This window comes from Onthophagus taurus, chromosome 3, assembly GCF_036711975.1.
Source record: "Onthophagus taurus isolate NC chromosome 3, IU_Otau_3.0, whole genome shotgun sequence".
Lineage (NCBI taxonomy): Eukaryota > Metazoa > Arthropoda > Insecta > Coleoptera > Scarabaeidae > Onthophagus > Onthophagus taurus.
Window position 1 is genome coordinate 11293625 of NC_091968.1, and position 25392 is coordinate 11319016.

A 25392-nucleotide genomic window follows, 5' to 3' on the forward strand; every position below is an offset into this window, starting at 1 on the left:
AAAGTTGTTCTAGTGAAAATAATAGCTGTTCCAGATTGCGTTAGCTATAATAAGTATATATTTGTAATATGGAATTGATAATAGAAAGACTATGGTCACAGCAATCAACTAGACATTTCGGCGGCCAAACCTATTTTTAGTTATAACTTCGTAATGCTGTATCCCATAATTTTGATTTTCTAGAACAATAACTGGAACAACCCAGAACAACAAAGAAAATTACATTTTACCGATTTTTCCAAAAATGGGGGGCTAGTCAAAAAACCTGTTTTTTCGGTTTTCTCGCGGAGTTTTTATTTTTCGATTTGCCGCTTTGGAACAATGTAGAACAACTCTAGAACAATCTAGAACAACAATAAAAAATTTAAAAATCAAAACATGGGGGGCTAACTTCCCGCACTCTTTTAATGGTGACTCGGTGGAAACTTTAAAATGGATTAAGTATGGTTATATAAAAAGAATTTAATTTTTTTAAATTTAAGATAACAATATATTACAAGTAAAAATAAAAACAAATATTTTATAATTTGGTTTTTATTACAAACCTAAAACCTTCCTAAAAATATTCTATAGTTCCTATTAAAAATTAACATTAATAAGTGAAAGATACACACTATTTAGTGATATTTTGTAACTTAATAGAGTAAAATTAGAACGAATCTTTAATAATTTACAGTGCTAATTTTACACTGATTAGAGTCACGACAACATCTAATTAGATTACATATAATACACTGTTATAGAGTAACGATTTTACACTATTTAATAAACACCATCTTCTCACTATTTAGTGTAAAATTTTAATCTATTCACCTACACTATATAGTGCAAAAAAATAACTCTAAATATATTGGACCGATCTGAACCATGTTTTAGAGTTGATTTTTACTTTATATTTTTTCCTGTGTATTAATAAATATTATATAATTATCCTAACTTTTGTGTTATTTAAATAGAATAAGGATAAAAAACATTTTTCTGTAGGAGTATGAAAGTTATTAGCGAAAATATATTTTCTACCCCAAACTTCTTACAATAGTACTACCTAACGTATAAAAAAATCATCGTGGGAAATTGCACCAAAATCGACAAACAATTTTCACAAAAAAACATAATTTTTAGGGTGGTTAGGGTAGTTAACCTCAGCCACCCTTAATGCCGTATAGGGTTTATTTTACTGCGTAAATCTTAATTTACATATAATTAATAGTTTTCTTCAAAATATTGTTCAGAAGTGTAACAGTTTATCACATTATTCTTAAGGAACGGGGTTATCTATCATAAACGGGATGAAATTCTCCATATTTCTCTAAATATAATAAACTAGGATTTATGTAAAAGTAAAAACTTTTTTGAGAAATATTAAAATGTTTTAATTCTATTTAAGTAGACATGTTTCGAAAACTAATGTTTCATCTTCAGTACATAGAAAAATTATACAATATAATGGAATTAGTTAATAGGTGGGGTTCAGGAGTAGATCTAATTTCTTATAACTAAATTTACAATTAAATTTAAATGAGATTAACAAAATCACAGGTTAAAAACTTCAACAAAAAAGGATAAAGACATTAAAGACGATACCTTCCAAGATTTTATCTTATTTTATCTTATCGATTTTATTTATTATAATATTTATTATTAAAATACAAAGTATATTAAAAGAAATCATAACATAAAATCCATATATTTTTATAACTTACCTTAATGTAACACTTATTACCTTTCTTCTGGGAATATGGCTAGACGTTTGTTAGCATCTTCCTTAGAAATAGAAATAGCGATCAACTTCAATAACTCGTTGTTGACACTCTTTCTATAGTACATGAAAAACTTATCAGGATGTAGACATTTTTTATGCGTTTTATTAGCGTGTGTTAAGTTTACTTTCTAAACCGATCACAATATATAGGATGGGTCCAATACGCTCTAACAGTTTTCTTCAATTTCTTTCTTTTTATGTATAATAACTAGAGCTCGGATTCTTCGGTACCTAAGTCCAGTCGCCCAGTTCACGAATGTTGCGTTATTGACGAGCGACGCATAGCCAAGGTCTCGAGTTCACTGGTCTGCAGGGTTGTCATGGTAATCCATAGGCGCGCGTTAGCAAGGGTCTGTATTAACGCTAAATAAGGAAGTAATTATGTACTTTATTATAATTTCTCTCGACTCTCAGTTCCTATTTGGTGAAATGATTGAATAATAATGACTTTTTCTAAATTAGTTAGATGGACTTTTTTGATCGCAAAAATTGACAACTATTATAAGGTTATTGGGTGTAGCGATCGGTATAAGAAAAAAAAGAGAACTAAATTTTTCTTTGCTATATTTCGAAACAAATTGTTTCTTCTACAGGCAAAAAAAGGTTGGTTGATAAGCGGCACGATTGCGGAACATTTCAACGATCCACCAAAAAACATAGCATCAAAACCCAAAAAGGGTGACTCGAATTAATAAATTAAAATTAGGACACTTAAACTACAAACTAAAATAACTGACGTTACAAAAGTAAAAATCAGTCACCATAAGATTTTGACTGACGAGAAAATGACGACCGTCTGGGTGTTAAAATGTCTTTGAATCTAGAAAATGTTCTTTCGACGTCACAACTGGTAACTGGCACAATGTAACTGCTAGAACTAACAGGCCATATTTAGAAGATATTTCTTGGTTGCAAAATGCTACTTTGTTGTCAATTAATGTGAACGTATCGCCAAAAATCGCTATTAACCCAGATATGCCTAAATTAAAACCACTTTACAAATCATAATAACTTTATTGAAAACTTATTTAAAACATGACAATTTGTTTTTTTTTTAAATTGGAACGTTTTAAATTTTACGTTTCTATAAACGTAAAATTATTTATTAGTGTGATACTGAACAAAACACTTCGTGTGTACACCAATGTCACATTTTGCGCATCTCGTTGTAGTTTTTTGATGGCAATGAGCACACCTAGTTTGTTTTTCTTGGGGCATAACTAAATGATCTATTCGGTCGAACCGTATATCTATTTCGTGGGACCTACTGGTATGTCCTTTTTGATATGACGATGTTTTTTTATTCTGAACCAACAGCATTACAGCAATTCTCCTTCTAAAATTAAGTTGATCTAATTCTCCTCCATTCTTGCGATGCAAATGCCATGCGTTTTGAATTGCCATGTCAATACATTGAGATATCAAAGGAAAATACCATTTTTTTCCTCTGATCGAAATTCGATATAAGCCGATATTTTGGTTAGAGCGGTCGACACTTCCCATATTTGTATTGTACATCTGTATAAGATGCGGCTGCCGTACCTGAATATTCTTCTGTTCTTTTTGCGAATAACGTGTGACCGAGTGAATTGGGGCAACTCCAGAAAAATTGGAACAAACAGAAACTACACTATTATCGTGCCACTTTACTGCAATTATATTCTGTTCTACAATTTTTGCATAATCATAACTTCCTCTGCGCTGCTTCTTTATGAGTTTTGAATCTATAAGAGAAATGTCTTTTAGCCTGTTTTCTCTAACCGTACCAGTAGCATAAAAATTCCAGTCAGTTAGTTTTTCGATCAACGGAATTGACGTAAAAAAGTTATCAAAAAAGAGATGAAATTTTTTATCTGGCCATTCCTTACGTAAAGCTTGCGCATATTCTAAGACTACTCCAGCACCAACTCCCAATTCAGAAAAGTTTTCACTTATATTTGTAGAGGCTCCTTGATAAGGTTCGAACCAATTCAAGTAACCTAACCTGGTACTTCCTACCCATAACTTATATCCATAGCGCATGGGTTTTCCTCGAATATACTGCTTACAGCTATGACGTCCATAATACGGAACCATAGCTTCATCAACTGAGTGCATTTCTTCAAGCGAGGAATTCTCCATGAATTTTTTATTCAACAGTGTGAAAAGCGGCCTTAGTTTAGCGAATTTGTCACGCTGGTCCAACTGCTGACTATCACAGACGTGAAGATTAGAAAACAAATACTAAAACCGGTCCCTTGTAATTGCTTCTGTAATCATGACGTTATGGCAATCTTTTTCACGTTCCCAGAACATCCTCCGCCTCGGTACTTGCATATATCCACTAAGTATCAAAACGCCTATAAAAGCGTTTACTTCCTGCTTTTCTATATTGGCTTTTCTATTTTTTTGTTGTGCGTAGTTATTACTCTGATTCAAAATCAATTCTATTACTTCTTCGTCAAAAAATTTTGAGAAAAGCTCTAAGGGGTTTTCTGTGATCGCCGAATTCGTAGGACTATCAAAGTCGGTGGGCGGTAATTTCAAATCTTCTTTTATCCAACTGTAGTGCATCTGTCTCTTTTTAGTTTTTACTTTTTGTTTGTTTCTTGCAGCCGTGTTTTGTGATTGTAACTCTGATAGAGGTATATTGTCATCTGATGAAAAATCACTGTCGTAGTTACTTTCAATTACGATTTCCACCGGCGCTTGTAACTGTGATGCCGGTAGGTTATTCACTGTAAGATCATTTTCTGCTCCAGAATCTTCATCTGTCAGGTCGGCTGCAGCGTTTACAGGAGGAAATATAGTTATTTCATCAACCTGGCTGACAATGTCGTCATTGTCCTCAAGCACAGCAAGGGCTTCATGAAGCGAAAACCCCCTGCAATAATCCATTTCCAACTTATCTTGACTTTCGGATGCACTTAAAACAAAATCTAAAGAAAACACCTAAACTGCAAGTTATCACTCTCACTGCTACATCTAAAATGCACGACTTCATGTGACGTGCGCATTTCCAGGCGCTCATGACCTTGCAAGTTTCAACAGGAATTGACCGTCCTAAATGTAGTACATTAGGCATATCTGAGTTAAGTGTGCCATTGGAATATATTATAAAAACTAAAACAATAGGGTAATTCAGTTAATAAAAATCAAAATATTAACTCTTAATAGAAGTAATTTTAAATTATAAAACCTAAAACAACTATAAAACAAATATTCGATGATAATTAAATAAAATATTCAATACACTCCGTTTGAAATTATAAAAACTGAAACAATAGTACAATTCTAATTCAGAAAATGATGGATTTAACGATAAATAAAAAGGATATTAAAATTTAATATCCTTTTTATTTATCATTTATTTATTTAATCATTTAATAATTAAATGAATTGGTACTGAATTCTCTGAACGCAACACGGATAAATGCAAGCCTGGCATGCTTAAAGATGTGTGAGCGATCGGAACGGTAGATCGCGTGGTGAGAGTGCATTTATGATCGCGCCCCATAGGTTCTGCGCTGGCGACGCTACTGAGACGGTACCGAAATATCCGAGCTTTGATAATAACGCAAGTAATAATGCTTTTCTATTTAACATTTCTAGAATTTTATTAACTGCACCACTTACGAGAACATAAAATAATAATTTTGAACAATTAAACTGTTTCGTCGATGAACAATCGACCGTGTGTACCTACCCTTATGTCCATATTGTTATTTTTTAGCTAAATTGAATTAAAACTACTAAATAAGAAGTAACGGTGCTTAACATAGTAAAAAGCATCGTATAATCTACATTAAAAAACCCAGCAGCAGTAAAATGAGATGATCTCATCGCGATTTGTTCGGCGAGTAACAATAAATCATTTCGGAGTTCCTTTTCATCAAGTTTCTGTGATGTTTGGACCGAGATTGTAGTTAATAGTTTATAACAAACGTTTGCTGTATTTTTTGCTTCTTTTACAGTTGAATTTGCAACGCTGGTTAAAAAAATTCCAATAATTAATGAAGCTGCGGCCCAAGATGTCATTAAAACGATAAATTCAAAGCCGTAAGTTGATGTTAAAAGTTTAGCTTTTTCGTTATTAAATTGAATCATAAAGTTCAACGATAGCAAAATGTTTGCTAAAATGCTAAAGTTGATGCATAAAATGGTCCAACCAAAAATTCGGTTAAAATATTCGATGGTTTTGTTTAAAATTAAAAAGATTTTGATTAAATCTTTTGGGCCGTAAGTTATAACGGTGAAGATTTTGGTGCGATTTCGATTTTTTATTGAGAATTCGAGAGATTTATTCGCTGAAATGAATAATTTTTTCATATAAAGCATTAAATTGCACATTAAAAGAACGGAAACGTTTGTGTGATATTTTTGAAGGTTTTGATGGATTATGTAGAAGTGGAACTTTTCGTTTTTTGAAACCTTAATCCATAAATAGTAGTCTAAGACAACGATTGGCATAAACGTTAAATGGGTTAAGATCAATTCTATCCAAATTCGAAGAGATGTTTTTGTATTATTTCCTTTACTATTATTAAAATAAATCAATTTCATCTCGACTTTAACCAAATCGTTATAAAATATTTTAAATTCTTCAAAACTTATTATATTCATTGATATAGTTAGTACTATAATTTGTAAGGTGAACGATAAATAAGCGATTAAATTCATCGTTTGCATCGTGCCGGGTAACGTTTCGAACAAAAATAAATATTCTTCTACAAGACCACCAATTGAACCAAGAATCCAATAAATTAGAATGATTATCCGGTAAATTTTATAAAACTTATTTTGAAAAAACGTGTGATTTTTATCGTTGTAAGGTGGCATTATCGCCAAAAATGTACACAACTTAAACAACGGTTTTAACAAATTCACTTGAAGCCGAGGCATGATTTTGAAACGTTTTGAGGTAAAGTGGTTATTGATGGGTCGGTAAATGTAATGAAGAGATTCATTAGGATCAATTTGGAGTGAATGGAAATTATTGAGAGTGGAAAAAGTAATTTGGGACAAATTAACTTAACGCGAACAAAAAATATTAATAAAATTAAAAATAAAGGAACGTTTATTTATAAAATAATTTGAATATAATAATAAATTTAAAAATACGTAATTATAATCGAAATATTTACAAAATGATTATGATAAAATGTGCTTTGTCCATGATGACGTTGACAAGTTGGTTGTCAACGAAATGTCATTAATAGTTATTTATTGTGTAAGTGTTTTAAACAGCATTTTATTCACGCAAGAATTTTCTTAAGTGAATAAAATGCATCTAAAACACGCATGCAATTCAACGTTTTATCCACAATTACACTCATTTAGAATCAGAATCGCCAAAATTTCATCTGATGTTATCAAAAAATGATTTGATATTTCACTCTGACAGCGGCTGTCACCTCAAAAATCATTGCTATTAACTAAAAATACCTTGGGAGATGTTGAATTGTTGCTATTTATTTTCGATTGTTTATCGACTCCATTTGTAACATATTTGTAAACGTGTGAAAGTTGTAGATTGTAAAGGAAGCTGAAGAAGCAACTTATTGCCTGCAAAGTCTAGGAAACATTACGTAATAGTATATTAAAAAACAAGTTTCGTAAGACACGTTTGAAATGCACGAATTCAAGTTGAAAAACGAGTGGCGAAGCCACGAGTTTTTTAATGAATGAGTGCTTTAAGTCTTATGAAACGTGTTTTTTATTCTATTTTTTGTAATTCGCGTTATTATCCTTTTTTTTTCTCAAAAATAAAATAAATTTTGACAATGTAGGGAAATAGGTATGTAGCAGTTGGTAACACCGTAACACTTGAAAATAGAAATTTGAATTGACAATTAGAAACTGTCAAAACACAAAATATATTCACCTGACAAAAATGTTTCATGTACACCTTCCAAAATAAGAGAAATTGCTCACAGTTCAATGTCCTCATTATTGTGGACCTTGTATTCGATGCTAAAAACGTCCATAGACAAACATTGTCACATTGACAACTAGAAAAATTAAAGACCCAATGTCACCAACTTGAACTGGTTCCATAAACTGTTACTAAAATCTCATTACAGCATCAGATGCTGTAAGGAGTCTCATTACAGCACCCGTTTGAGTACTGTTATAGCTTACATTACCGTAGCGAATTACAAAAATACTTTTTTGTAATGATGTTTAAACACGTTCTTAGCATCGAATACAAGGTCCACAATGATGAGGACATTGAACTCTGAGCAATTTCTCTTATTTTGGGAGGTATACATGAAACATTTTTGTCAGGTGAATACATTTTGTGTTTTGACAGTTTCTAATTGTCAATTCAAATTTCTATTTTCAAGTGTTACGGTGTTACCAACTGCTACATACCTATTTCCCTACATTGTCAAAATTTATTTTATTTTTGAGAAAAAAAAGGATAAAAACGCGAATTACAAAAAATAGCATAAAAAACACGTTTCATAAGACTTAAAGCACTCATTCATTAAAAAACTCGTGGCTTCGCCACTCGTTTTTCAACTTGAATTCGTGCATTTCAAACGTGTCTTACGAAACTTGTTTTTTTAATATACTATTTTGTAATTCGCGACGGTAATGAAAGAGACTTACAGCATCGGATGCTGTAATGAGATTTTAGTAACATTTTATGGAACCAGTTCAAGTTGGTGACATTGGGTCATTAATTTTTCTAGTTGTCAATGTGACAATTTTTGGCTATGGATGTTTAAACACGTTCTTAGCATCGAATACAAGGTCCACAATGATGAGGACACAATGAACAATTTCTCTTATTTTGGGTGGTTCAAATTCGATGTCCGAATAGGCTATCTCCGAAACTATAAGAGTTAGAAAAAAAGTAGTTTACATGTCATGATCTCGTTTTTCGAGAAACTGTTAATGCCGAAAACCTCAAAGCGCTATCGTCTTTTGTTTTTCCCCTAGAGGCCAAAATTGAAAATATCGTAAAACCAACAAGTGCAATTATCTTGGTTATTATAATAGGTGGAGTATTATAACTAAGACATTATATGGACACTTTTTTACAGAGAATTTCATGGCGTAGTCAAAAATAAATTTTCGGTTTTAGATTTTGAGATATCAAGACAATTTTCGTTTTTTTAAATAGAAACAACCACTGATTATTCGCTTATTAAATTCGTTATATTTTTCTGATTACAAGAATATAGGGTTTGATAGGTCTATTTCTTATTGTTTTTGCTTGTTTTAGAATAAACCTAAAAATAAACTTTTTTTTAGTGTCGTCAAAGAAATTAAATTTACAGTTTCCTGTAAATTATAACTAAAAATTAAAAAACATATTTCTGATATTTGAAACAAATACATTTGTTGAACTATTTATAAGAATTTATATTTGTTTTATACAAAAGTTGGAATAGATTGCATTATTTCACATTTTTTATTAATATTTAATATTATTATTAAATGACTTAATAAATTATTGATAGATGGCGCTCATATATATTTTTTTATAAATTCCCTAGACTTACAAAGTACCGCGGTTTATGACGCCTGTTTTCGAGCCAAAATGGCGGTTTGACAACTTTGACAACTGCATCTCACCACTTATTCACAAAAATATTGCCGTCTTGTTGCCTTTGGAGTTGCAAAAATAGCAGTAAGAAGGGCTTTCGACTCTTAAGAGTACCACGAGAAAAAAGAAAGGAGTTTTGGCGTAATGTTGTCAATAGAACGACATAGTTTTAAATTTCCCGCTTGACTTTCGAGCCAAAATGGCGGCAAACCGCGGACTTTATTTTTTTAATTTAAATAAACATTGCAACATTTGTTTGTATTCAAACAAATTAAGATGTATTACGAAAATTACGAGAAGTTAAACATGTTAGAATGTTACATATTAGAAAATAAAGTAAATTTTATATAAATTTTTAGTTATAGTACCGTAATTTCCAGGAAACTGTAAATATAATTTCTTTGACGACACTAAAAAAAACTTTATTTTTAGCTTTATTCTAAAACAATAATAAATAGATCTATATAACCTCATATTTTTGTAATCAGAAAAAAATAACGAATTTAATAAGCGAGTAATCAGTGGTTGTTTCCATTTAAAAGAAACGAAAATTGTCATATCTAGAAATCTAAAACCGAAAAAAATTTTTTGACTACGTCATCAAATTCTCTGTAAAAAAGTGTCCATATAATGTCTTAGTTATAATACTCCACCTATAATAATAACCAAGATAATTGCACTTGCTGGTTTTACGATATTTTCAATTTTGGCCTCTAGGCGAAAAACAAAAGACGATAGTGCTTTGAGGTTTTTGGCATTAGCAATTTCTCGAAAAACGAGATCATGACCATGTAAGCTATTTTTTTTCTAACTCTTATAGTTCCGGAGATAGCCTATTCGGACATCGAATTTGAACCAACATATTTTTCAGGTAAATACATTTTGTGTTTTGACAGTTTCTAATTGTCAATTCAAATTTCTACTTTCAAGTGTTGCTGTGTTACCAACTGCTACATACCTATTTCCCTACATTGTCAAAATTGATTTTATTTTTGTTAAAAAAAAAGGATAAAAACGCGAATTACAAAAAATAGCATAAAAAACACGTTTGATAAGACTTAAAGCACTCATTCATCAAAAAACTCGTAGCTTCGCCACTCGTTATTCAACTTGAATTCGTGCATTTCAAGCGTGACTTACGAAACTTGTTTTTTAATATACTATTTCCGAGTTTAATGAATGGAAAGAAAAACTTGGGGTAATAACAATAAATGAGGAAGTAAAATTAATTTGCATACCTCTTCTTAAGTTTAAAGAAGAGGTACGCAATTTCATCCATGTGGTCGAAGTATTCGATGCTGAAAGTCGCAATAATGGTCTATAAAAACATAGACATAGGAAAATATAGTAAGCTCATGGCCTATTTGAAGAATCAGTCAAGAGGATACAAGACGAAGAAATCTGCAGTATTGGAAAGAACGCACGTCGAAGAGTTTTTGACAAGGGCTTGCGATAAAGAATATTTGATGATCAAGGTAATTTCTCTTAACCTTTTGGATATTATATACAGGGTGTATCAGGTATGAGTAGAAAAAATTTAAGGGGTTATAGGTCCCCTTTCTGTGAACATAAAATTCTTATAACACAATGTACCATTCTTTGCCATTCTTAAGATATGATACGATAAAGTAAAGGGTTTGAAAGTTTAAATACTGCTGTATAAAGATTATACCAAGCAGGCTTTGCTTATGTATATAGCTTCAGTTTGACACATAAAAGTCATTTTTGAGATATATTATTTTTAGAGGTTGTTTACTTTATACGAATAAATTTATCACTTCTGTTTTATCACTCTTTAATGTGAAAATTTATAAAAATTTTGGTTTTAGTAAATAAACTTATTAAAAACATTAAAATTACAAAACTAGAAACAAATTACAAATTGCAAAGCAAAACCTGCTTAGTATAATTCATTAACCAGTAGTATTCAAACTTGAGAACCCTTAAATGAATTTTTGAATTTTTTATTCAGAAAGAGGAGACCTATAACCCCTCAAATTTTTTCTACTCATCCTGTATACTACTGGGTACTGATACACCCTGTATAATAAATTTTGAAATATATTAGGTTGCACTAATAATGCGGGTGTCTGGTGCTTGTCGATGCTGTGAACTGACTAATTTGAAAATTAGTGATGTAGAAGATAGGCGCATATTTGATTGTTTCGATACCATATACCAAGACAGGTATTTCACGAAAATTTACAATTATAGAAGAAGGATTCTCTATCAATACTATGGTGACGTGTAGAAAATACATGTCTTTATGTCCGAAAAAGTTATTCAATGAGCGATTCTTTTTAAAATACGCTAATCAAAAATGTACTTCACAACCTGTTGGAATTAACACTTTATCGAAAGTTCCTTCAACAGTCGCTTCGTTTTTGAATCTGGCAAATACTAAAGCTTATAGCGGCCATTGTATGAGGCGCATTTCAACAACTTTACTGGCCAATAAAGGTGCCGACCTTACAATAATTAAACGACATGGTGGGTGGAGGAGTTCTGGCATAGCAGAAACTTATATCGAGGATTCTGTATGTAATAAGCTTGATATGGCAAGAAAAATCCAAGGTTCTACTGGTACTAGTCGTTCCTTACTAGAGGAAACGTCCATTGTTTCTACAGATTTTTCAAAAACTTCGACAGGCACTATGCGTTCTGGAAGCGATGACAATTACAAGCTGGTTATTAATGGAAAGGAAGTAAAATATGACAAATCAAAGAATGACATGTCTATTAATATAAATAATAAATAGGATGTGATTAATTTAAGATTGTATTTTTCATTATTCCACAAGTGAATAAAGTGGTACCTTATACGGTTTATAAGTGTGGATAAAATTTCAATTATAAGGTGATTGTGGATAAAAATTTTTCTTGCTTTAAATTGAATTTAGAGACCAATTTACCTCAGAAACGTATTAAAATTGATTCGTTTTTATGTGTTTAATGTCAATTCAATGAAAAATTTTAATTAAATCGTAGAAAATGTTAAAATTATATTCCTGAATGTTTAGGCAACCAATTAAACACCTTATTAAAATTATGGACAAAAATGTTTTTTTTTCATTTTAACCAAAATAACTTACGTTTTAATTAGGATTCATTGCGTAAAAGGTGATTCGGGGTTCGTTGCTAAAAAGTAATTACCTCTTGCCCTACAAAATCAATTTGTAATAATTCTTTTAAAAGTTTTTGTATACTTACAATGGATGTGCTAAAAATCCCATACTAATCGGTTGTTGTTGAAAATCGCACGAACCACTTTTAAAATCATTCCAAGAGTTACACTCAATCGCCGGAAATGAGAATTCCGAAACAACTGATTCAGCATAAAATTGATACGATCGCCAATGGCTACAAAACACTACAAAAAACGAAATAATTACATTAACCATATAATTATATAGGGTCCTACAACAGTGCGTCAGGCATCCATAGCTCCTATACCAATTAAGTAAGGAATTTCTTTGAAAGGCAGACTTGTACTATACGCAGGATGTCTCAGCGAGACGGGTCATTAGACGTTTCTGAGGTTCTGGCCAAAATAAAAATTTGAGAATTCAGACTTAAGTATTATCAATTACGTTCTCTTTGACTAAAATATTTTCAGATTTCTAGCACTTCCGGTTATACCGGAAGTCGCCACCTACTTTACTTTTTAAAAGGAACACTCTGTAAATTTTTACATATTTGGATTTGTCTGTTTTCAAGGTTTATAAATAACTTTACTTTTTGCAATTTAATTCTGTCCTTCTCGAGTTTTTTTCTAGAAAAATCTGCTCCAGCAGACATTAGTTCAAAAAATCAGAGAACACTCGATTTTTGGGATATCAATTTAGGATTCCGAACATGCTTAAGCAACATAATGGAGTATGTTTTGGTGCCGAGAACGGCTGTCTAGAACGTTTGGTCACTTTACTAAAGGTATTCACCTCTTCCGCTGCATTATCTACTACATTTTTTGGTCAGTTTAACACGTGATTAATTCGTCCGAAATACAAACAATTTGCTTCTATTCTTCTAAATTTACCTTTTGTCATCGGAGGTAAATGTGGATAGTTTTCATTAAACATTCTGCAAGTTCTACTAAGAACTATGTCGCACTTTCCGTGCACAAAAAATAAATTAAGAATTTCTTTATTTGTATAAACATTATTTACGTTATTAATATCCATTTTAAATGGTTTTAGACTCACAAGCATCAAACAACGTAAATCAGACTTTGACGTTTGTCAATAAGCCATTAAACATTTGTTTTCCATGGCACACTAAGTTAACATCATGTGTGCATTTTTCAAAAAAGTCTAATTATCTCCTAAACTATTAATGTTAGGTATAGGACATAAGAGATATAAAAGATGTAAAATGAAACGCCGAAGACGACTAAGTAATACAATATGGGGGGTGCCATTTAAAAAAAATGAAGTTATGGTACTTCCAAATTTCGAAAAGTTATCGTGTCATCAAACGATCTAGACAGCCGTTCTCGGCACTAAAACATACTCCATCATGTTGCTTAATCATGTTCTGAATCCTAAATTGACATCTCAAAAATCCCTTATTTTTTTACATATTTTAGCTCTTTTGTGTTCTTTCTTATACCCTAAATTTTTTTTCAATTTGCTTTACTAGTTTACGAGCTATTAATTAAAAACCATAAAAAATCGTTTTTGCACACTTGGAACAAATACAAAAAAAGAACTGTCTTCGATATGTTTTGTTCGACGTACATAGTGTAAATTTTAATGCAAGAAGTCTAACAATTTTATACAGGATCCAAAATTTGGTTCCAAAGAAAATTTTTAAACCAGTTTTTCTTAAGATTTTGAAATGGAACACTGGTATATTATTTTACTATCTTATGTAGAATTTAAATACAAATATTTTTTGTAATACAAAGTGTCTTAAAATTCTGGACCGTTCTCAAGATATTTACCAAAAACCATAAATGCGTCCATTTAGTAAGTAAAAAAAATGTAGAGACCCATGGAACAACAACGTTTATTTAACAAATAATTTTAAAGATAACCCATTTATCTTAAAAGGTGTTCAAAATGTCTTCCATTTTGTTCAAGGCATCTGTCTATTCTGGCTTGAACGCCCATTCTACATCTACATCACGAAGTATTTTGGGTGTAATTGTTGCAAACGCGTTGATTATCTTTAGTCGCATGTTTTGTTCGGTTGTTGGGCGTTCTTTAAAACAAGATCTTTTACATACCCCCATAAAAAAAAGTCAAGTTTCGTTAAATTAGGTGATCTTGCAGACCAGTTAGGTGGTCCCGCTCTTCCTATCCAGCGATTTTCATAAGTGTTGTCTAATAAGGCTCTGACCTCTCGGGAGAAATGAGTTAGAGCTCCATCTTGTTGTAACCACATATTTTGTTCACTTGGTGGTAAATTGAAAAGCAGTCCAGGCAAATCGTTTGTTAAAAATTCTAAATTCATTTGGCCGATAAGATGACCATTAAAAAAGTAAGAGAGTACAACGTGTTCCCCAACGATTCTTCCCCATACGTTGATTGACCATTTCTTGCATAATTTTTGGATTTTCTGTAGCATAATAGTGGATATTATGTCTGTTGACGCATCCGTTGTTGTGGAATGTGACCTCATCAGAAAATAACACGTTGTTAAAAAATAACGGACTTTCTTGACGGCGAAATCGAGCCCACTCACAAAACTCAACTCTACACCTAAAGTCATTATCAGTCAAAGCTTGGTGCAGTTGAATGTGTATGCATGAAAATTATGTCTTTATAAAATTCTTTGAACCGACCTTTCACTTATTCCTACTTCTTCTCCCACACGCGCCTGACTAATGTTTGGATTTTCTGTAACTGCCAACAAAACTGCTAATTGATTTTCCTCATGTGTAACCGTTTTAATCCTTTCTTCCTTTTTGTAATCTACGCTTCCTGTTTCAAGAAAATGTTCGAGCAGCCTGCTAAAACTTATTGGTTCTGGATGGCTCCTTTCTGGAAACTGAGTCGCATACATTCTACTTGCTAGTAAACAATTCTTCTCACTATTCCTCAAAACAAAAATCATATCAATTAGCTCTTCTTATGAAAAAAATTTTTTTTTAAATAAAATATTCACTTTCGTAAGCTTATTGTCAAAATTATTTGTCAAATAAACCACAGGAATAAACCATAAATAAACGTTGTTGCTTTTCCATGGGTGTCTACAATTTTTTTAATAATTAACTTACAAAATGGGCGCATTTGTGGTTTTTGGTAAATATCTTGAGAACGGTCCAGAATTTTAAGAAACTTTGTATTACAAAAAATATTTGTATTTAAATTCTGCATAAAATACCAAAAATAATACACAAGAAAATCTTAAGAAAAACTGGTTTAAAAATTTTCTTCTTAGGAATCAAATTTTGGGCACTTGTATAAAATTTAATAATACTGTTTTATGTCAAAGTATCGTTAGACTTCTTGCATTAAAGTTCACACTATGTAGTTCGAACAAAACAGATCGAAGACGGTTTTTTTTTGTATTTGTTCCAGGTGTGCAAAAACAAATTTTTATGGTTTTTAATTAATAGCTCGTAAACTAGTAAAGTAAATAAAAAAAAATATGGGGTATAAGAAAGAACATAAAAGAGAGCTAAAATATGTAAAAAAATACAGAGTGTTCCATTTAAAAAATACATTTTGTGTCGTCACACTTTTTTGGACACTCACGTATATAGTACAAGTTTGCGTTTGAAAGAAATTCCTAACTTAATTGGTATAGGAGCTATGGATACCTGACGCACTGTTACAGAACCTGTATATACAGTGAATTTCACTTAAGATGCAATATACAAAAATATATTTCCATAGAAACCAGGGCGTAAGTACCTACTTACTTTGTCTTTGTCCCACATAAAATGCAACATGTCAATATAATTTGACATTACAGTAAAACCTCGATATAACGGATCAATACGGGGAACGCAGTGTCCGTTATAGCTCTATAAAAATTACAACAATCTAGCGCAGAATAACAAATAAAACTAGACTAACACCAGCACTACAACTAACACTAGACCTAGAACTGGAAACATTCCGTTTAGCCGTACCTCTCTTAAGACGGATGGTAGGTAGCGCTAGTTATCATAAAATATCACTAAGTTTTTGCAGAACGATGTTGCTCAAAACATTTTTCAAAAAACAGAGAACTAAAATTCAAAATCAAAAGATATCTCAGTTTTGTGGAGTTTCGAATTTTGCTCAAAGTAAGCGTTCATCTTTTAACAATCACGTTTGTCCTAAGGTTGTCAGAGGCGATGTTGCCTTCCTGACGAACTTCCTTAGCTGAAGACACCAATCGAAGTCGAAACAAATATACAGGTTGTCCGGAAATAGCGTCTATTTTATTGAAAGAGCTGACATCAAAAATCTTTGTTAGGATTATCTCAAAAACGGCAAGGTTTAGAATGCCGAAATTTGGTGTAGAGGGTTATTTTTACGTGACAAATATGATAACTAAAAGAAAAAAAATGATTTATTTATTTATTTTTTAAGAGGGCTATGAAAATTTGGTTTACGCCATTGTAAGTTTCACAAAAAAGTAGGTCAGGTTCGCGAAAGACGCAACTTTCTATCTTTCATAATAACTGAGATACCCTGCAAACCCATCGAAATTGGGACACCCTGTACACCAAATTTCGGCATTCTATGTAACGACGTTGCCGTTTTTGAGATAACGCTAAAAAATACTTCTTGAGTGCCATCTTTAAAGGGCTCTAGTGCTCTTAGGAAGCATTTTCGAACCGGACATTATATAAACGGACATCCTGTATAATCCGTTGTGTTGCCGAACGATGCTTTCTGAAACACAAAGTCTTTTGCTAGCCAAATCTTTCCAAAATGCGAATTTTGCACATATCTAGAAAACGCTTTGTTTTTGACGAAGTGAAACAGTTTGACAAATACGAAACAGTTTGCGTCGACGACAAAATGAGATTCATTCAAAGTAGTTGTGTGAGTGTGCAGTTCTGCACAGGGTGTAGTGTTCCCAGTTTGCTTGCCGTTTTCGAACTATCTGTTTCTCATCAGCACGATAAAGAAGTCGTGGAACGAAAGTTTTTGCAGAGCGATGTTGTTCAAAGCATTTTTCAAAATTTTCTCAAAAAACAGAGAACTAAACTTCAAAGTCAAAAGAGATCTGAGTTCTGTGGAGTTACGAATTTTGCTCAAAATAAGCTGTCATCTTTTAATAATTACGTTTGTTCTAAGGCTTTCAGAGGCAATGTTACCTTCGCAGCTACTTTTACTTGTTATGTAGCGCTCGACCAAGAACTAGAATCATTCGGGTTTAGCCGTCTTAAGAGACGTGCGGCTAAATCCAAATGTTTCTAGTTCTAAGTCTAATGTTAGTTCTAATGACAGTGCAAGTGTAAAACTAAAACTAACACTATACCTAGAACTAAAATCATTTGGGTCTAGCCGTCTTTAGAGACGTGCGGTTAAACCCGAATGATTTTAGTTCTAGGTATAGTGTTAGTTTACTCATCTTTAGAGACCTGCTACTAAACCCAAATGATACGTCTTAAGACGCACGGCTAAACCAGAAACTTTCTAGTTCTAGTGTTAGTTCTACTTTGAATTGTTCTGTAGCGCTAGACCAAGATCTGGAAAAATATACCACAATCTAACTCTAAGTGTAAACTAGAACTAACACTATACCTAGACTATAACTAGACTGATTCGGGTTTAGCCATCTTTAGAGATGTACGGCTAAACCCAAATAATTCTAATTCTATGTATAGTTTTAGTTCTAGTTTTACACTTGCACTGTCATTCAGCGTTAGATTGTGGTATATTTTTATTGAACGAAAAGTAGAACTCACACTAGACCAAGAACCAGATACATTCGGATTTAACCGTGCGTCTCTTAAGACGGCCGAAAACTCAAGATTATCATAAGGACGTTACCTTTTTCCGAGTAAAATTTTTCCTGTACTATTAAGATATGTTGCATTTTATATAGAACAGTGCAAGTGTATAGTAGTTTCGTAACTATGGTTACAGCATTCATATATTGCGAGTTATATGAAACTCCTGGTATGTTTATTATTACATTTTTCGATGATTGCATCTGGATTTCTTCTCGCAATCTCCCTAAATGTGCACCCAGGTTGAGGAGCAATCCCACCGTTGGGCCAAAAATCCAAATGCCCCACCGATCTTGGATAACCAAAAATCCCCGCATCTGTATGAATAACATCAACAAACTCAGCATCGCTTTTATCCAACTTTAAACTTTTCGGCCATTTCGTAAAAAGCGGCCCAGCTGGATCTAACCCAGTTATCCGAGCAATTCGACCACTTCGAACGTTTTTTCCGGTAACACCAGCCATTTGTGCTCCTAAACTTAACCCTATTAAATGCAAAGAAGGTAAATGAAGTCCCCTTGATACCATATAATCGATAAATTGAGCTGAATATTCGCCAACAATCCTAGTATTTTTTGCTGCGGTTAAGTACCAGGGCCCAGCTTCGATTCTCGGAGCGTTTAAAAGTAGGATATTGTGATCTTTGCGTTGGAGGTAAGCCGTACGCATTATTGTAGCGGTCGTTGACGTTGACGATTCGAAGAATGCGTGGAAAAATAAAATTGTTGGCTCCGAAAAATTGAAATAGGAGTTGTAAAGGGAGTGATCATCGTGAAGGGATAATGTTTGTGGTTGTAAAGGGTTATTTCTGAAAAGTAAATAAATAAAATTAATAAATACATATAAAAGTTTGATTATTAGAATGTCGATTTGAAGAAAGAATTTGCGCTCACTCAAATAACAACAAATCAGGTTCTTTTTTTAAAGACCTTATGGACTTGACACCAATAACTGAACCATTGTGTTATTAAGAACGCCTTTCTCTACACTCAAAGGGTCGACCTAGACAGGTTCCGGGTTAACAAAAAAAGAATTCCCTTTCGTCTTTGAAATTCAAATATTAACATTTAATCGTTACCAAAAATGTTATCTTAAATCTTAACCTTTCGATAAAAATGAGCGGGACCTAATTGTAACTTTCGATATTTTCGACTGATACGTAAATGCATTGCAGGTTTTCAACGGCCTAGAGTACTTTTCAGTGTAGATGTATGTATAAGAGAGTTAAACTATTACATAACGTTCTTTCTTTCGAACCCGCCTTAGGAATAAGAGAAAATAATTAATGGGGAAACGCGACTCAGATATACAGTTTAATGTTCTAGACGTTGATCAGACAGAAAACTATTAGAAATATTAAATCTCAATTTTTTTTTATCTCTTTCTGGTATACATTCCCTAATAATAACAACAACATTACAGTAACTTTCTAATTTACTATCAAATATTGTAATTTAGCTTACCGCTTTTTTAGTAACGATTTTTGATTAATAACTTTCTAAGATTCGGTTAAAATATTAAACTTAAATTCAAACTTTAAATTTTTCAAATTATAACCTATAAATTTTGACGCATCATCTTGATACCCATCCTGTTAATCATTTGAACTAAAATACATCTGACCTTTAGATGAAACGTCATTTTTTTTTAATTATTTTAAAAAATAATTTAATTAAGTCAAATTTGACTTTTTCAAAATATAATTTTTAATGAGTTTCGTTTCAAATTTAACATTGTAAATTATCACGATTAAAAGAAAAAAAAATAAAGTAAAAAAATTCAAATTTTTGACGGATACGTGTGAAGTTTGTGAGTTATTAAATCATTTTTAACATTTAGTATTATCAATTTTTATTATTAATAATCATCACCTCAGATTTAACATATCATTTTATTTAGGTTTTTTAACACAAATTTTGATTACCTTTAAATTTTCTTTAAACAGTATTTATTTATGATTATTATGTCAAAAGTGACGTATTAATGTCAACTGTCAAGATTGAAGTTTAAAATGTCGAAAAAGAAAAAAAAGTTGTTGCAAAATATTCAAACAACTTATTTAAATTTTGATTTCTAAAAAGAGTTCAAAGTGTTTAACGCTTTAATAACTGTTTTGAAACTTTTTACCCAATCCGATAATTATAACTTATGGGTTAAAACATAATTATTAACTTTAAAGAAATCTTAATAAACAAAAAATGCTTACCTTGTATAAAGTTGATAACTAATATCTCTTATCGGATCTACATGACTACATACAGTTTTATCAACCGGAAGTAATTGAACATAAGCATCTTGGATACTAACACCGGGTGGGCCTGTAACAAAAAATTAATTAATTTGTTTAAAATTTTAAATAAAACAAAATTTACCAGGTAAGGTGCTTAAAAGACACATTAACATTGTTCCGGGTACAATTCCGGTGTAATTCGATGATACTAAATCGGTGGACATTACGTTTCAAAACGGACTTCGCGCCGGTTAAACTCGAAATGCGCGAAAGCATTGATTGCTGTGGTGGCGCGTTAAGAAGTTAAAAAGGGGGCTTTTCTTTTTCAAACGATTTGCGACTGGCGATTTTACCTCGGTCAGAGTTGAAAGGGAACGAAAAATTGCCACATTTTAACCTTAACCTTTCTCTTTTAATTTAAATAAATCAAAATGATTATTATAAATTTTATTAAAATAATTTCAAGTATTTTTTTGAAATTAGTTATGAAACACTACATAATTAATAAGTGCATTACACTTCCCGGTAAATTTTGTAATGTTATTTTTAAGCATATTGGATTTTATAGAGCGTAGAAAATATCGGAGAATTTTAGCTTATTTATTTTATAAACTGCGGTCCACGTTGAGTATCTTTTTGTTTTTTAAGTTGGTATAACCAGCAATAAATCGATACATTTTATTTATTTGTATTTTTTTCCCTAAAAAAGCGACAACCGTGTCTAAATTTGTACCAATTTATACGTTGCGGAAACTGGAACTATGCCTTAATTTAAAATAAGCTAATAATTTTTAAATACAAAGGAAAGTTTGTGGTTACGAAATCTTGTTTATGCGAATTTCTTTCTAACTTTACCACTTTTACTTTGAGATTAAAAATTTTCCCAAGAGCATTGTTCTCCATGATTACCTTCCTGTTTATTATATACTTCTTACTTAATTAATTATGTATTAAATACTTTATTATGATTGATTAACTGACATCCGGTTAGGTTTAAGAGTTGGAACTCTTCGTTCATATCATCCTCCAGCTGCATAGTTTCTAGTGACTCGTTGTATTGTATACTTTCTTCTTGCTTGGGCTCCCTGTTCTTGAAACTTTCTGTCCCGTGGATTTTATTTCTTACGTGTGTAAGGACATTTACAAATTTAATATAAAATACCAAAGGATTTTTCTTCTGCAGGCCAGGGGTTCGGTGATCCAACTTTTATAGAATGCTATGAGGAGTGATTTGGATTACTTTAAATACAGTGTGTCCCCGGATTGTGTCCCCGTAAGGTATAATAGACGATACATTTTTGAATTCAAATTCCATCTTTTGCAATTAAAGTCTGGATGTCATAAAACGAAATATAATCAAGTTTTACGTCAAATGTCCTCAAAGTACCAAAGATAACGCAAGAAGTTTGTTAACCGTTGCAGGTGAAGTGGTCTTTCTGAGCAATGTACAACACAAGTTGATTAAGATAAAATGTTTGTTATGTTAAATTATAGTGATATGCCGAATTTTATTAATTTAGGATATAAAAGCAAAAAGCAGATTTTTAAATCAGAAGATTAACAAAACATTATCGATCTAAACTAAATTAACATAAAAGCTTATGCAATGAACCACCACCAACACTAACACATAATTTAGCCCTTTTCCGACATTGTTTATAACTTTTTCTAATATGATCCAACGGAATTTCTCTAATAACAGCTTCAATTTTTTGTTTTAAACGGTCTAAACTGTTATTAAAATTTTCAGTGTACACTTTTTGTTTTACATAACCCCAAAAATAAAAATCCATAATAGATAAATCCGGACTTCTTGGCGGCCATGGTTGCGGACCATATCTACCAATCCATTTTTTTCCAAATAACGTATTTAAATAATTTCTAATTAAAATGGTCGAATGTGGGCCGCAACCATCTTGTTGAAAATATAATTTATTGCGTTTTTCTAAAAGCACGCCGTGAAGAGAATTAAATAAACAATTTTTTAGTATTTCCAAATATCGGTGTTGATTAAAATTGCCGTTTATGAAGTAAGGTCCAATAACACCGTCCCATGAAACAGCACACAACTCATTCACTTTCTGGGAATACTGGTCTTTGACCAGAATCGACAATGTTGTGATGTAACCACTCCATTAGTGGTGAACGATGCTTCGTCCGAAAATATTATGTTTTTTAAAAAAGTTCTGTCTTTCAAAATTTTGTACCCAAGCCACAAACAATAATCTAAACGTTTTGCTTCATCACCTAATTCGATAGTGTGGTTAAATTGTGGTTTATACGGCAATATTTTATTTTCTTGATAAATTCTTTGTAAATGGGATTTACTTATACCGTCTTGAACTGCTCTTTTTCTTAACGACACCTTACTACAACAATCGACCCCACATCATTTTAATCTAAAAGCTTTTTCTCCTTCCTTTTATTTTCCACATTGCCCGTTTCCGAAAATTTTTTAACAACTCTCTTAATTGTTTTTTTATCTACTAAAAATCCAAATTTTTCCTCAAATTGCCTTAAAACTGTATTGTAACTAATGTTCCCCAGTCCATAGCACTGCACTATAAATATTTTATGTTGTAATGCAAACATGATCAATTAATATTTGACAATAGGTTAAAGCTAAGCTATCAAATGATAATTGTTAGTTCACTCAGATTTCTCTGTCTTTATTGTAAAACGGAATATTAAAAAAAATTTTCAAGAAAAAACTCATTTTTTCTTTTATATGCTAAATTAATAAAATTATCGGCATATCGCTATAATTTAACATAACAAACATTTTATCTTAATCAACTTTTGTTGTACATTGCTCAGAAAGACCACTTTACCTGCAACGGTTAACAAACTTCTTGCGTTAACTTTGGTACTTTGAGGACATTTGACGTAAAACTTGGTTATATTTCGCTTTATGACATCCAGACTTTAATTGCAAAAGATGGAATTTGAATTCCAAAATTTATCGTCAATTACACCTTACGGGGACACAATCCGGGGACACACTGTATATCACAGACAAAGTCGTCACCGCCGTTATCACCGTAGAATGCCTGTATACATCTGCAGATGTAACATATTCGCCCAACATCAAATTTATCTCAAATGAGCAGATAGCTAGTAATGTTAATTGGTAAATACCACATATGTTTTTTAAATAGACCTGCAAATAGTTTCATCGCTGATCAGAGTATCTTGGACAGGAAAAAGATAAGGTTTAGATCATCCTCTGCGCCACATTCGCATTGTGGGGAATCTTTAATTCCAACTTTAAACAAATAGGTGGGGCATAGCGCATGTCCTATTCTCAGTCTAGTAATGAGAGTGTAGAACTGGCGTGATACAAAAAGAACGTTTTTGAACCATGGAATGTTTTGTATCGTAGATTGGCACCTAGCGTACCTAATTTTTTATTTATAATAAAAATCTATGTTTTTCTTTTTTGTACTTTTTATTGAAATGGATATTAATGTTTTTTAATTCTACCGGCTTCAGTAATTATTCAGCATGTTTAACTATTTTCTTCTTTGTTAAAGTTTTATATCTATACCGGGTGTCCCTCAGAAGTGGCTCACCCCCATATTTTTTTTTATTATTAGTGATATAAGAAAACCATTTGGAATGCATAATTGGGCCGTTAAAACGGATTATTACGACATGAAATCATTTTCTTTGTACTTCCGGTTATACCGGATGTGAGTACTAATTTCGCTATTTTATTTTATTTTTTCAAATCTATAATTTTTTTTTCTTCTGTTGGGTACACAGCATAATTTCACATCACTTTTACTTGAAAAAATGGTCACGATCATTTATAATTTTTGAAAAAACAATTTGTTAGTTATTTTTTAACGTTTTAGTAGCTTCGGAAAATGTATTACCACTTTTGACGCATAGTAGTTAGGTTAATAGTATAAACAACGCTATGTCCCTCTTGATTTGCTATTTCTCGAGCAGTGATCATTGCTATGCTTTAGTCAGTGGTTTGTTACACCTTAAAAAAAAGGAGAACCAAAACGCACCCGAAATGAAAATTATGATAATTTTTGACATTTTACCCGATCGACACACAACCCGCAAAACAATTTACGTTATTATTCAAGCTAACCAGTTTGTTGCGAACTGCCCGGCAAAATCGTTTGGAGAAGGGAAGGTTCGATTTGTTTAAGGCGCCACACAATTCGTTAATTCGCAACGGGCACTAATTGTGAAGTGATGTTGGAAACAAGAGGTTCATACAATAACGAGAATTTAACAACACAAAGATATAGAAAGAAAATAAAGAAACTCAATAGATGCAGGTAAGCAAAATGATATATACAGGTGCCCATTATGTATAGAATATAGTATATATCTTGGTAGGTATCAACTTTATAAAAAAACATATTATACAAAAGTTGTTTAATATTTTTTTTGCCATAATAAGACAGCATTCAATTGTTTTTATTTCAGAAAACAAATGAGCAACGAATAACACTTGAAGCTTTTTAAATGGCAATGTACCCTTTTGTTAAGCTCATTTGATAGAGATTTTTTTTCTCTTTACGATGACGTAAAATTTTAGTACCCGTATATCAGAAAATTTTTGAAAAAAATGTAGAAATTTTTTATTAAAAATTTAATTAATAACATTAATCTAGATATCCGAGATCGTCAAGTACCTCGAAGTACCTCGAATTATTGGAGATGTACAGGGTAGTTCAAATTCGATGTCCGAATAGGCTAACTCGGAAACTATAAGAGTTAGAAAAAAAGTAGCTTGATCTCGTTTTTCGAGAAACTGCTAATGCCGAAAACCTCATAGCGCCATCGTCTTTTATTTTTCCCCTAGAGGCCAAAAGTGAAAATATCGTAAAACCTGCAAGTGCAATTATCTTAGTTATTATCTAGGTGAAGTATTGTAACTAAGATATTATGTGGACACTTTTTTACAGAGAATTTGATGACGTAGACAAAAAATTTTTTCG

General features: G+C 31.9%; 3 protein-coding genes across 4 annotated transcripts; all 3 read right to left on the reverse strand.

The window, feature by feature from the left end:
- Nucleotides 1-1681: 1681 nt before the first annotated feature.
- LOC111417469 (lipase member H-like) lies at nucleotides 1682-21906 on the reverse strand. Of its 2 annotated transcripts, XM_071195095.1 has the most exons (6): nucleotides 20571-21906; nucleotides 20405-20516; nucleotides 18384-19006; nucleotides 12510-12669; nucleotides 12392-12460; nucleotides 1682-2125 (listed from the first exon to the last, which is right to left on the reverse strand). In XM_071195095.1, exons 1-5 carry the CDS (start codon nucleotides 20650-20652, stop codon nucleotides 12406-12408), a joined length of 1032 nt encoding a protein of 343 aa, XP_071051196.1. In that variant the 5' UTR covers nucleotides 20653-21906; the 3' UTR covers nucleotides 1682-2125; nucleotides 12392-12405. The 2 variants fall into 2 exon arrangements, with proteins under 2 accessions (XP_071051196.1, XP_022905523.2); XM_023049755.2 differs by lacking the exon at nucleotides 1682-2125 and having other exon boundaries at nucleotides 11555-12460.
- On the reverse strand, nucleotides 3986-4639 carry LOC111426622 (piggyBac transposable element-derived protein 3-like). Its single transcript, XM_071195037.1, has one exon. It carries the CDS (start codon nucleotides 4637-4639, stop codon nucleotides 3986-3988), a length of 654 nt encoding a protein of 217 aa, XP_071051138.1.
- On the reverse strand, nucleotides 5120-11365 carry LOC111417471 (gustatory receptor 68a-like). The gene has a single exon (XM_071195094.1). It carries the CDS (start codon nucleotides 6641-6643, stop codon nucleotides 5471-5473), a length of 1173 nt encoding a protein of 390 aa, XP_071051195.1. The 5' UTR covers nucleotides 6644-11365; the 3' UTR covers nucleotides 5120-5470.
- Nucleotides 21907-25392: the final 3486 nt, after the last annotated feature.